Raw genomic sequence first — 14,937 nt, forward strand, 5'->3', positions numbered from 1 at the left:
TAAAAGTAATAAAATAGAGCAATATCATAAAAGAAAGAAGTAAATCGTAAGAACTAAAACAGAAGAAAAATTAAATAAGCATTAAAACACAACAAATAAAATAAACGTTAAGAAGCAGAAGACTAAGTACACCCTCTACTACAGAACAAAGGCTTTGGTGAATAAATGGGTCTTTATTTTAGCTTTAAAAGTAGAAAATTTCCTTTCAGAGGTGAGATCAGAACTGAGGGAAATCCAAAGCTTAGGAGCCGCCACTGAGAAGGCGCGGTCACCCCATGATTTATATCTTGGTCTAGGCACTTCAAGCAAGACATGATTAGAGAACCTGAGAGTTTGGCCATGGGTGTGCAGATTAAAAAGTTCATTTAAATAGGTTGGGGCCATACCAGACAGAGATTTTAAAAAAATTCCAGATTCTTAAAATCTTTTGATAATATTGTGTACTATAGATGATGAGATATTCAAAGTTTTTGCACTTTTAAGGGCCATTATTATGAAATTGTTCCACAATTTGTAGACACAGTTTTTCGCTGATTGTTTAACCTCTGTCCATCTTTAATTCTGAGAGACTCTGCCTCTATAAGATTCTCTTTTTATACCCAACCATGGTACCCAATCAGCATTTTATACCCAATCATCTTCTAATTCTAATTTAGCAGTTAGAATTATACATTAATAGGAAAATATTTCTCTCACAAAACTCCAGCAAATGATCTCCTCAATTCCCAGATGTTTACAGTGTTGTTAAAAGAAAAGAGGAGAATACATAGTGGTAAACACATTAGAAATTTTTAGCCGCCATCTATAAAAAAAAAAAAAAAAAAAAAGAAATCTTCAGTTCAAACATTTTATATGTTTCCTATCTTCCATTGTGAATAAAATATGTTTATTTGATTTGCAATCATTGTATTCTGTTTTTATTTACATTTTACACAGCATTCCATAATTTTTTTTAATTGTGGTTGTAATACTATCGCATAATAAATATGTTTAAAGTTGTGTTCTGAAATGCCATTGAAGGCCTTTCTTTTTTCTTTTACAGACCTCCATTTCTCATTTCCAGCACCTTACAGCCCATAGCCTGCTTGACTTCCTGCTGGCAACACTTCCACATGCCATCCTCCCAAAAACAGGGGTGGTATTTTTGTATTAGGTCTTTGTTGAATCGTACCACTTTGACAGATATGTTACAGGACATTAACAAAATGCATTCATATAGTGAAATCAGAGATCTGTATAAACTTAATTCCACTTAATGGGGATAAAACTGACCATGCTTAAGTTTATGTATCCACTGCTTTCGTATATCATCTGTTTTGGCAAATATGTAGAGTGGTCCCTCATCATAGACTATCTGTGAAGAAAAAGACATATCTTGCTTGAATTATGATTCAATATTATATTAAATTATATATTTATTATGATTCAATACTTATATTGAATTGATATTGTCCAATATATAGTGTAAACAATACAGGTTATTATGGTTAGTTGATTTGATGATCACATATACTTGACATAGCATTGACAGCTCAGCAGTTTCCCTACCGAGGAATATTGCAAATTCTGGAGATTGGCAAAGATTAAAGGATTAGTGTAAGCCAACAACCTGTCTCTGAATGTAGACAAAACAAAAGAGATGGTTGTTGACTTTAGGAGGACATAAATTGACCACCCCCTGCTGAACATTAATAGCTCCTCTGTGGAGATTGTGAAGAGCACCATATACACACACACAATCAACAAGGGGGAAAAAACCCTCTGTTTGCACACTTTAGTTGAACCAAAAGGTTATATCCAACCAAATGTTTACAAGTACAGTATATATTTTTGATTGTATACGGACAATCCATTTGCACAAACTTATGTACTGTCAGCGTTACTTTTCCTTGTCTCATGTTGTTTCTTGTCTGTCGTCTTTTGTTTTTTTGGACTAAATGTTGCACATGTGCACTTTGTGTTTTAAGTTTTGTTTAAAGTTCTCTGTAGTTCTGTGTTACTTTTGTTAATTTATGTTGTTTGATGTAGCACCCTGTTTTGTTTAACTGTGTACTCCACTGTATATGGTTGAAATGACAATAAAGCCTACTTGACCTGACTCCAGCAACTTAAACTGTACCACAATTTTCTACTGATAAACCAGACTGATGTATTGATTTAATTGTTGAAAGGTTCCAATCAGAAGAGGGATATAAAAGAATATTGACTGCACTATGTAATACTGTCAAAGCCATGGAGCAACATTTTCACTAATAAATGGAGAAGATTTGGTACCAAAGAGACATGGCAAAGATCAGGACAAGCCTTAAAAGTTGATGAGTGGACAAGAATAAAATTTATCAAGGATAAATTTTATCAAGAGACTAACAGCACCTCGAGTTTCTGGCATGTACTGGTCACATTTTGCTTTTGACTTTTATCTCCATTATCCTGCACAAGTCTGGGCTGTATTGTAGGGTGGCAAATCGGAAAACATTTTTTTTAGAATAGAGAATATACAATACTGTATATTGTATACTGTATATATCTGTATTTTGAATTAATTAAAGGATTTATTCAGTCACCCCAAACCACGCTATGTTCTGACAAGACAAAGGCCATAAAAAAGGTATGTTTGGTGCAAAACCAAAACAGGACATCCAAGGACCATCATACTGATGGTTCCATTATGCTTTGGGGCGACTTCTTTTCAGATGGGTCAGAGGCACTTCTCAAGGGAAAATGGAAAAATAAATCACTTTAAATACCTAGCTGGGAAACTAATAAGCACAAAATACTAAGATATCTTGGCACAAAACCCCCTGTCATCTGTCAAAAAAACGAAAATGAAGAGGAATTTCACATTTTAACATTGACCAAAGGCACACATTAAAATCAACGAAGACATTGCTTCAGAAAAGGATAGTCAAAGTGCTGGAATGGCCCAGTCAGAGCCAAGACCTCAATCCCATTAAAAGGTTATAGTTGGATTGTAGTTTTAGAGACTTTCTGCCACCAGGATTTTTTGATTACTTAAACCATTCTCTTTACATTTCTTTGGGGCAATATAGACACAAATCCTCTTCCAGGTTGATTCATAACATTTCCAGGACACTTCAACTTTATTTAAATGTATTTCTCTCATGGTGGAAATGGACATTTTAAATGCTTTTTCAACATTTTGCCACACATCAAAATTCTTTGATCTTGCTCAGTTTTATGACTGAAGAAAGGAAATTTGGCCAATGTGTTCCCTCATATTAATAAAAGTGTGAAACAGAAAGTTATAGTTGAACAATTTCCTGTTCCTAGCCAATCATGTATACAAAAAAGAATGTAAAAATATCCATAGGAATCAATTTAAGATTTATTTTACTGAAATTATTTCAAAAGGGTTGCAATAATTGTGGCACATACGTATTTGAGAAAAAAATTTCATAAAGCTGTGCTGTGTTTGCAACTGTTTAATATCCATGAGAGCTAACAATAAAGACAATTTTCACAGACCTTTTTTGCTCACACTTAATAGCAGTGCCAAAATAAGTTGGAGGCACTGTAGGTGATTCTAATCATAATCACCTACAGTGCCTCCAACTTATTTTGTTTAAGCACAAGCATTTGTAGAAAAACTCTAAATCAACTCCACATCTAAATCTGGTTAAAAGATTCATAAAAGATACATATGAATGGAGGTAAAGTAGGAGTGTAGAAGTGTCAATAACTATTGTATGTATGTAATGTATGTAATGAGTGTATGAATCTGACAGGCCTGGCTATTTTGCTTTACCAACAAGGAAAAGCCCTGTTGCTTTTTACATTCTTCCCAGTGGTATTTCAAGCAATCACTAGTTGCTTGGATCTTTTGTAGCTCTTGTTTTGGATGTTTGCAAGATTTTCAGACAAATTGTAATATCTTTGTATTTAGTCTAAACAAGATATTTTGTTGTTTCTTTATATTCATTTAGCTACTGTATGGTGTTAACAAAAATGCACAAATTTACCTGAAAAAAAAAAAAATGTCATATTAATGTTGGTTCAAACTGCCAAAATATATTCAGTTATACAATTAATTCTTAGTTATATAAGTTAATCACAAACCAATAAACATTTCTTCATTCTAAGAATATAGCTCTTATATTTATATAATGATACCAAATCACAGCTTTCCCTATTCCACAAAATTCCACAAAAATGGGGCACTGTAAAATGTAAATAAAAACAGACTTAAATGATTTGCAAATCTTATAAACCCATATATTTTATTTGGAACATAGAAATAGAAAACATATCAAATGTTTAAACTAAGTAAATGTACATTTTAAGAAAAAATAAATTGGAATTTGATGGCTGCAACACATCTCAGAAACCTTGGGATGGGGCCCACAAATGACTGGAAAACCATGTTACTAAAGAGAAACAGCTGGAGGAAAACTAAGCAGGTTAACTGGCATGACTGGATATAAAAAAGACAATGTTAGAGAGGCAGAGTCTCTCAGAAATAAAGATGGACATAGTTTTACCAATCTGCAATTAGAAGACTCTGAATATTTCATTGACATTATACATTACATTATACCAAAAGATTTAGAGAATCCTGAAAATCTGTGCTCAAGGGACAAGGGCAAAAATCTATGTTGGTTTCCTCTGATCTTTGAAACCCTCAGGCAGCACTAAATTAAAGACAAGTATGTCTTATATTTAAATCAAGGCATGTAAATGTAAACATGATCCAGAAATCCAGTTTTCTTCTCTTGGCCAAAGCTAATTTAAAATGGTCTACAGCAAATTGGAAAACTCTCTGGTCAGATAAATCAAATTGTAAAAGTCTTCTAGGAAACCATCTATTGACTAAAGAGGAGGGGGACCATCCAGCTTGGCAGCAGTGTCAGTTCAGTGCTTAGGTTTTAGGGCAACAAATGTTTCCATTCAAACAAAGTCTTTTCAGGGAAGGCCTTGTATATTTTAGCAAGACAATGCTAATCTGCATACCAACACACAAATATTTTGAGACATGGTGTGACCAACAAATTGAAAAATTACTTTATTTTATTCCTTTAAAATGCTACATTTCTTCAGTTTAAACATTTGAGGTGTTTCTATGTTCTATTGTGAATAAAATGTGGATTTATGAGATTTGCAAATCATCTGTTTTTTTTTTCCACCTTTTTACACAGTGTACCAACTTTTTTGGAATTTGGGGTTAATTGGGGTTAATTGGAGTTAATTTATATTGCAACACCTAAGAAATTTAAGAACCTAGTTCCCTATCTGACACAAGTGTTAATCGCAGGCTTAAAAAAACATCTGTAAAATTAATAAATTATACTGACACACATCATTGCAATCATAAAACTTGTATGGCACCTCACCTGAAATGGGAATAATCGTTCAGGAGGAGCATGGTCTTCTGGAATCACAATCTCAACACATTTAATCTTGTCAATGTCAACAAATCCCTTTAATCCTTTCTTCTTCTGTATTCAGAAGGATAACTTAAATTAGTAATACATAGCAATAAATTAAATTACATTAGGGTATGATCATTACATAAAAATACAAAGCTGTCTCCTGAAGAAATTATTCTAGTATAATAATTCAAATATTGAAAAGCATATCTTACCCCTTTTTCAATGTCATAGTCGTAGTACGCAATCTTTTCCTGTGTGAGTACAAACAATCTCTCTTTGAAGTTTAAGGGTGAAGTTTTCTTCTTTTGCTGAGAGCGCTTTATGAATACCTCCTCCAGCAGGTTATTTGACATTGTTCTTTCAGATATGTTATCTTTAAAACAAATACATACTATTAAACATAGATTTAAACAGAATAAATGTATTAAATACATCTATATTGAGAATAGCAATGCTTAAGAAACCTTAGACCAGAAAAAAATTTAGGCCAATTGACCACCTCATTATCCTACTGCTAATACTTGGTGTCTTTGTCGCTTATTTTTGCCACTCCTTTGTTTTGTATCCCCTTTCCCTCTAAACCTTTTCTGTTTTAATACACCGTTTCTCCTCCCACACAGCTAAAGTAATCATCTTTTATCTTTGCATATTCCAGACCTGAGAACCTAGTTTAATCCCCAACAGAACAAGTAAGTAAGTAACATACTGTTTTTGAGGTTAAAGCATTATATTTTATTGGGCTTTATTTCTATATTGATGTTTCTTAGGGATAATTTTGCAAAATAACCACTGAGCTTCAGAATGAATTAAAAATAAAAAATGTTTAGTACAGCTGAATAATGCGAAATTTGCAAAGATTTTCCCCATGGCTTCATTCACAAAATAACAAAACACATGCCTGCATGCATCATTATGGACTTCCAAATTCTATTCTATGTTGTTATAGCCACATTTGTATGTGCTTGTTTTGGAGATTGAGGATTTTTTATGGAGAATACCCAAGGAGACCAAACCTAATGAGGGAAGGAAGTCCAGAGCCCACAAGGAGCTAAAGCAACCATTCACAACAAACTTTACCCTGAAGTCAATTTAGTGATATCATGCCAGGAGACAACCAAGGGGCCCCTCAAGTCACGATCACTCCAAAGGCTGATGAGACAGCCTCCAAAGATCTGCTTATGCCAGGGGAGACAGCACAGCCTCCTTTCATGACCTGCTCATATTAGGGTACACTGTACCTACAGGTGTTGGACCACTGTGGGAGGGACCACTTTGTTTCCACTTTTTGTTTATTTGTGTGCGTGTATATGCCTCATAGTTTGTGCTCGCTAAGTAATGTATCCAGTTTTCAAATGTGTTTTACTGACCCATATTCTTCCACACTTCACTTGACTTGTTCAGATTCTTGTTTTGCCCTCGTTATGGTGCCAACGGCAACTGCGTGTGCAGTGTTGTGCTAGTTACTAAAAAATAGTAATTTTCAGTAATATTTTCAGTAATTTCTTAAATAAATAACAAAACAAGCTGAATAATATATTCAGAATCAAAAACTAAAGTGGCTTCTGCTGTTGTGTTGAGCTCTTAAAAATTTTCCTTTTACAACTGAAGTATGAAAACTATCAACAATGTAGAACAGAACCTGTACAGGTTAGCTACTAGCTTCTAGCATGAAGGTCCTAGAGGAGCTTCAACAGATTGGAGTTGCTGTTAATCACAGTAGATACGACCTTCGAACCAGAAAGACACAGCTTACATTTGACTTAAATGTTTTTGTCTTTATACTCAACTAAAGTGAAACAATGAGCATTTTTTCCACTTTGAGAAACTCGTCTTGCTCTCGCCTCAACTCGCCATTACTGCCGCACAGACCTGAATAAACGGAGACACGCCCACAGTGCGTCTTCTGCGTGTATACAGTGGGTAATCCACCAATCCTACAATGTGATGCTGCTGTAAGCAGGTTAGACTGTAGGCTACACTTCAGCTTCACTTAAATTCATTCATTTAAAAAAGTAACGGTAACAATTTATAACGGTAACATACAAAAAAACTTTATTTTTAAAAGTAACGCGTTACAGCATTAGTTACTGTCAAAAGTAACCAGTACTGGTAACACGTTACTGCCCAACACACTGTGCGCTTGTGTGTGTGTGTGTGTGTGCGCGCGCGCGCGCGCGTGCGTGCATGTGTGCATGTTTATTAGTCTAGTCCATTTGTGTTAAAGAGTCTTATGGGTTTATTGAAGGAACTCTTACACAGTCTGATCATAAGGTCCCAAATGCTTTGGTACGATTTTCAAATGGCAGGAGGGTGAAAAGTGTATGTGTGACACTCCATGTCCTCCTGAAGTCAACAAACTTTTATTTTGGTTTTCAAAATTCAGAGACAGGCTGTTAGTTCTGCAACAGCCTGCTAGCTGCTGCACTTCCTTACGTTCTTGCTGATGAAACCCACAATGGTTGTGTCATCTGCAAACTTGATGTAGTTTGAACTGTGTATTGCTACACTGTCATGAGTCAGCACTGTAAACAGCAGTGGACTAATCACTCAGTCCTATGAGGCCTCGATGCTAAGTGTTTTGGTGTTGGAGGTGCTGTTCTGAACTGAAATCACTGAGATCTAGTGAGGAAGTCCATGACTCAGGTACAGAAGAATGACTGTGTTAAATGCTGAGATGAAGTATATAAGAATCAATTTACATATGTGTCCTTTTTGTCTAATGCATGAGAGCTAGATGGACGGTGTTGGCGGTGGCATTGTCTGTAGAGTGGTTTAATAATATGCTAACTGCAGCAGCCCTGTGGGGGCTGTCAAAGCCAGGTTATTTATAAGCATTCATGATGATATGTGTGAGTGTAAGTGACAGTGGTCATTTAGGCATGACACTGAATACTTCAGTGGTTTGAAGTTTGAAGCATTTTGGAATTATGTGCACAGATGTTAAAGATGTCAGTAAAAACATCTGCCAGCAAATATGCACATCTTCTAATGGTGTCTGGTCCAGCAGCTTTTCTTAATTTTCTTTTAATCAGCTATCCTTACAGCACCTTGTCATTGTAAGGAGGAGTTGTCTTTCTTGCCAACATGTTGTTCTGCTCTTCAAACCAAGACTAAATGTTTTTGTGCACACTTTTGTAGGATCAGACTCAAGTGTTTGAGTAACCAATTACATCAAGTGCTAATAATCATCAATTTAATATGTAGGTTAAATACACAAACAGAACTCAAACAGAAACAACAGTGTATTGAAAACTTAAAAGTGTGTGAGGAACTACCAAACTCTGCTAACTAGTGAAGTCAAAAAAATATTGCAAGAATCAAAACACAACATTCTTATACTGGTAGTTAAATCAGTCTCCCAGATAAGGATTTCAAAGCAGACTGGGGTTTAAAATTATATTTTGAAGATGCACAAATAAACAGGTAATGTTGAGAACTGTAGATGCAGTGGTCAGCAAAGGGGAATCATCATGCTGCAACATCAGACGTCCAGCAGTGCCATCAGAAAGGATCTAAAGGAAACCTGTGAGACCCAGGTAAACCAATCTACTGTCTGGAGAAGTCTGGCATTCTTACTTTACAGCATTTTTTACACCTGCCTAAAACTTTGCCCAGTATTATATGTGCTAGTTGGTATGCTTAAAACTAATATATGTTTTAAAGAGCAGATGCTGGCCAGATTTTCAACTGCTTCATTGATGTGGTCTGATTAGCTGAGGGTCCTGCCAAGTATATGTCAATAATAATTGTGTAAACAACATAAAGTGTTTGCCATTGTCATTGCAAAGTCCACATGCTGATGGAATGTAGGAAGCACTGACTTTATATTTGCATGGTTCAAATCTCCTGCAAAAACACAGTTCATTGGGGTGTGCATTCTGCAGTTTGCTAACAGCTCCATACAGTTTACATAATTCTTTCTTAGCATTTGAGCTGGGGGAAAGCAAACCAGTGTGATCACACTGTTGAATTTTGGTGATATATAAAATAGTCAGCATGTGACAGTCACAAATTCAACCAGCAATGAGCAGTAACTAAAACTATCAGTGTTATTGCGCCATTCTGTGTTGATGTTAACACAAAAGCCACAACCAAAATCTTTGCAGCACAGCTGCATTTCTATTGGCACAAAACATGGTGAATTTGTCTACTTAATTGGTCTGAATCTTTGCCACTGGACCATGTCTCCATAAAAATATTATGCAACAAACATTGGGAGCAGACATTAGAGAGACAGCTGGCCATGCTTATTTATCATGCAGTACTGTCAATAAAATAAAATTAATAAGAAATAAAAAACATCTTTAATACTGCTATTAGTATTGGTGTTTGGGACATTATTACATCTGCACCCATCATAGTTGAAAAAATTGGAAAAATTTAAAAGGAAAAAAAAGAATCTGGAAATAAATATATATACACTATATTGTAGGGCTGGGCGATAAATTGAATTTTATCGATTAACTCGAATGTGTAGTTTACATCGATCTGTTTTAATAAAAATCAGGTTTCTCTTTAATGTCCGCCGAAGCTCCCCTCTGGTCTCCCATAGTTTCGATGCTGTCAGGCATGCTGTCGAGTGGGAGAGATGTAGGGCCCTACGAAATGAACAAGACAGCGGCAGCACAAGACTGCGGTTAAGCAGCCGCATCTTGAAAATACACGGTTAAGCAGCCGCACTTTGTTTAGTGTTGCGCGTCTAATCGTAACACTTACGGTATGGGTGGTGGGAGCGGTCATGTATAGATGTAAAGAAAATACATGTAAAGACGCTTCAGAACGGCATTTCCATTAAGAAACAGAAAAATTAGAGTGTTTGAATTACCATATTCAAACACTCATAAAACATTTTTTTGAGGTTTGCTCAATCTTTCAAATAATTCTTATTTAGAATCTCCCTGTCTATTATATTCTTATTTCAAATTTCAACTCATTTTACTGTGGAGTTTTGGAGAAAAGTAAAGGCAAAATCACTCCAAGCATCACTTGTTCCACATTCAAACACTCATAAAACATTTTTCTTTATAGGTTTGCTCATTTTATGTTATGTTACATTCTATTTTCACAATTTACAATGGCAGGGCCTGTCATCTTGTATTTTTGGCTTGTTGTTTCTGATTGCACTTTAACCCAAAATGGGTTATAATCCCAGAAGGGTAAATAAACTTTATTTAATAAAGTTAAACCTTTTTTTGAACATTTTCTTTCTCATATGCAGATTGATTTTAAGCCGGGGGGGGGGGGGGGGGGATCGGTTTAAATCGCAAATCGGATTTTTTGTTAAACTCAGGTAATTACTCCTCCTTGGACAGGTGTGCCACACAAGAATTAACAATGAGCTCTCAACTACTGATAAGTAAGATAAGGAAACGTAGGGTGCTTCTCTGCAAACAATACTAGGGCAGTTGCATTTAAATGTATAAAGTAATGTAACAGAACATATTGGAGGAGATTTTAAATAATAGAGGAGAAAAATAATAGCTAATTATTTTATTTTAATTACATCATTACCATTTATTTGTATGTAACAGTTAGCTTTGTTAGTATGCTAATTGAGGAAACAACACACAGTGTCACTATAAGGACTTTTTCTAACCAGAAACTGTGCATGGATGACTTGACTTGACTTACTAGGGAGTTTCTCCCCTTAGGCCATCAAAAACTTCAACACAGATATGACTACGACACAGACCCTTTAGTACTCTAAAAGACTACTATAACGACTCACTATCACTTTATTTGACATTCAGCACACTGTATTTTTTAGTTTATTTTGTACATGAAATTGGTTGCATGTCCCTGTACAATATTATTTCATATATATTTAATGTAAATACTATATGCATAGAAAGAGTAGGTCAGGTTTCATTTCAACATAAGTATATATAACTGTGCATGTGAGAATGGAATATTCTGAATCTTACACTATATTATAAACACACACACTCGTATATAAAATTATTTAATTAGCCAATTATCTGACAGCAGTGAAGTGTATAAACTCTAGGTATTACCAGCAGCTTTGGTTTATGTTTACATCAACTATCAAAATGCTAAAAAAGTAATCTCTGGTATTTTTAGCGTGGCATGATTGTTGGTGCCAGATTGTTGGTGTCTCTCTCTCTTCGTGTGGACAGTGCCTCTTTCCAGGCGCGCCGTGAATCTTGCTTTCACGACTCGGGTTCCGACTCGGAAATTGTGGACCGCGTCTCTTTCTAGGCGCACCTTGGATATTACTATCAAAATGCTAAAAAAGTAATCTCTGGTATTTTTAGCGTGGCATGATTGTTGGTGCCAGATTGTTGGTGTCTCTCTCTCTTCGTGTGGACAGTGCCTCTTTCCAGGCGCGCCGTGAATCTTGCTTTCACGACTCGGGTTCCGACTCGGAAATTGTGGACCGCGTCTCTTTCTAGGCGCACCTTGGATATTACTTTCCTTTTTCCCGGATTCCTTCATTCGGATTATTCCTCAGACTCTGGACTATTGTGGGCTACTTCGGCTTCCGCCTCCGTTTTCCCGCATGACAGTGAGAAAGAAGTAAAATAGATTTATTGCAGTCAGTCAGCATGTGCTATGAGCTTTTAGGAGGCACAAACCAAACAACTTTGCACAGATCGGCTGATGTTAGCAAGTGCCAAATTCCTATCTACAACACTCACGTGATGTATTATTCGCATTAATACATCAATTTCACTTTTTTTTTTTAAGTCTCGCTAATCTCCTCCTAGTTACATATTTATGTGATTTCTTTCCTGTTTCAATACCGTTAAAAACATCTCTTGTTTTTCTGACTTCCAATGTCTAAGAACTATACTGAACAATAAACAAGAGTGTATCTGAAAACATAAACAAAATGTTGTGCAAAAACAGTAATAGCAGCAATCGAGAGGTGCAAAACAGCATGTAAACGGTATAATATGGTTAATATAATATGGGTGGTACTGGTGACATTGATGTGTATGAAGTGAAGTGAAATGAGTATTGGGTGTGTGTTGAGTTCAGGTTGTAACAGTTCAGTAACACACAGTTGAGTGAGTGTGTTTGAGTTTGGAACAGTTCAGTTATGTGTGTTGATGAGACTGATGGCTTGAGGGAAAAACTGTTGATGCACAACCCTTAAATTCTACTTTGTTAATACAGTACATCTATGGTTTGTAATAAAACACAATATAATGATTTTGTGTAAGACTCATCTGCACAAAATTCCATCTTTGGCAGTTTAATTTCACTCTTTTTATTCATGAACAGATAGTACCTAAAGTAACATGGAGATGTCAGCCCAAGTGTCTGCTTGGAAAGCACGGCTCAATAAGAGAGAGCTCTCTATGGACTCTTTTCTTGGTGGTTAGGAAGCAGTGTGATGCTACAGGGCCATGAGGCATATAGCTTTCTAGTGTAAGTCGCCTTTGAGAGTGGTAAATAAAGCCACTCTCAATTCCTAAAAAGCTCTAGGTGCCTTGCAAGGAATGTACTAAGACAAGCCCATCCACTGTTAACATAACTAAGATCAGCTTCTCTAGTGTGGCTGTATGATAGCATATATAACTGATAAAGTGGTGCACAAAGAAGTGAGATTATAAGAAACAGGAGTAAATCTCCAAATAAACACAATGCTGAATGTAGTGCTCTTTGGTGGAGCTAGGCAAGCTGCTGGGACTGAATGTGCTTGCTGATCACTGGCTTTGTCATCTTTTACACAATTGTCTTCTTCAAGTACTGATACTTTGATACTCCCAATGTGGCATGGCGATGTAGCTTACAGCAGGTTATGGTCCCTGCTGGATGTCTGAGTGGTGCTCCAAAAACAATGTGTTCCAAGAACACTCACCGGCCACTTTATTAGGTACACCTTACTAGTACCGGTTTGGACCCCCTTTTGCCTTCAGAACTGCCTTAATCCTTTGTGGCATAGATTCAACAAGGTACTGGAAACATTCCTCAGAGATTTTGGTCCATATTCACATGATAGCATCACGCAGTTGCTGCAGATTTGTCGGCTGCACATCCATGATGCGAATCTCCCGTTCCACCACATCCCAAAGGTGCTCTATTGGATTGAGATCTGGTGACTGTGGAAGCCATTTGAGTACAGTGAACTCATTGTCATGTTCAAGAAACCAGTCTGAGATGATTCACGCTTTATGACATGGCGCGTTATCCTGCTGGAAGTAGCCATCAGAAGATGGGTACACTGTAGTCATAAAGGGATGGACATGGTCAGCAACAATACTCAGATAAGCTGTGGCGTTGACACGATGCTCAGTTTGTACTAATGGGCCCAAAGTGTGCCAAGAAAATATCCCCCACACCATTACACCACCACCACCAGCCTGAACCGTTGATACAAGGCAGGATGATACAAGCCATGCTTTCATGTTGTTGACTCCAAATTCTGACCCTACCATCCGAATGTCGCAGCAGAAATCGAGACTCATCAGACCAGGCACCGTTTTTTCAATCTTCTATTAACCAATTTTGGTGAGCCTGTGCGAATTGTAGCCTCAGTTTCCTGTTCTTAGCTGTCAGGAGTGGCACCCGGTGTGGTCTTCTGCTGCTGTAGCCCATCCGCCTCAAGGTTCGACGTGTTGTGCATTCAGAGATGCTCTTCTGCATACCTCGGTTGTAACGAGTGGTTATTTGAGTTACTGTTGCCTTTCTATTAGCTCGAACCAGTCTGGCCATTCTCCTCTGACCTTTGGCATCAACAAGGCATTTGCGCCCACAGAACTGCCACTCACTGGATATTTTCCCTTTTTCGGACCATTCTCTGTAAACCCTAGAGATGGTTGTGCGTGAAAATCCCAGTAGATCAGCAGTTTCTGAAATACTCAGACCAGCCCGTCTGGCACCAACAACCATGCCACGTTCAAAGTCACTTAAATCACCTTTCTTCCCTATTCTGACGCTCGGTTTAAACTGCAGCAGATCGTCTTGACCATGTCTACATGCCTTAATGCATTGAGTTGCTGCCATGTGATTGGCTGATTAGAAATTTGCGTTAACGAGCAGTTGGACAGGTGTACCTAATAAAGTGGCCGGTGAGTGTAGATAATTGAAGCAATTTTCAATTCAATTCAATTAATTTTTATTTGTATAGCGCTTTTAACAATGAACATTGTCTCAAATCTTCTTCTTCTTCTTCTTCTTCTTCTTCTTCTTTTTCTTCTTTCGGCTGCTCCCATTAGGGGTCGCCACAGCGGATCATCCGTCTCCATACCACCCTGTCCTCACATCTGCCTCTTTCAAACCAAAGCTTTACACAGATAATGTGGTGATAAAAATGAATAAGATGTTCTTTAAAAGTGTTTGTCTCTCATTAGCAAGCCGGTGGCGACTGTTTTGAGGGCAAGGCTGGCCTGTTAGGGCGGGACGGTATTTATCCCACTCAGGAAGGTGCTACTCTCATTTCTTGTAGTATAGGTCACAGGTCAGAACAGCAATAGTTAACCAGTGACTGTCCAGAGCCAAAGCCAAGGAGCAGACAGACAGGCTTGAACAAAGTCGTCACTAAGGATCAACCAAATTGAGACTGTGTTTTTCTCCCGAGCGT

The 14,937-nt window shown here is 37.0% G+C and overlaps 1 protein-coding gene across 2 annotated transcripts in view; it reads right to left on the reverse strand.

The window, feature by feature from the left end:
- btk (Bruton agammaglobulinemia tyrosine kinase) overlaps positions 1-14,937 on the reverse strand; it is a 39,802-nt gene that overhangs the window by 21,100 nt on the left and 3,765 nt on the right. The window contains exons 2-5 of one of the 2 annotated variants that reach the window (XM_083560301.1): positions 5,600-5,821; positions 5,349-5,453; positions 1,273-1,354; positions 1,045-1,173 (exon numbers count right to left, since the gene is read on the reverse strand). In XM_083560301.1, the coding sequence (XP_083416427.1) occupies positions 1,045-1,173; positions 1,273-1,354; positions 5,349-5,453; positions 5,600-5,821 (538 nt within the window). Of the gene's footprint in view, positions 1-1,044; positions 1,174-1,272; positions 1,355-5,348; positions 5,454-5,599; positions 5,822-14,937 lie in introns of those variants that run through there. The other variant, XM_083560300.1, reaches the window with a different exon arrangement.

Source organism: Silurus aristotelis, assembly GCF_946808225.1.
Source record: "Silurus aristotelis genome assembly, chromosome: 14".
Taxonomy (NCBI): domain Eukaryota; kingdom Metazoa; phylum Chordata; class Actinopteri; order Siluriformes; family Siluridae; genus Silurus; species Silurus aristotelis.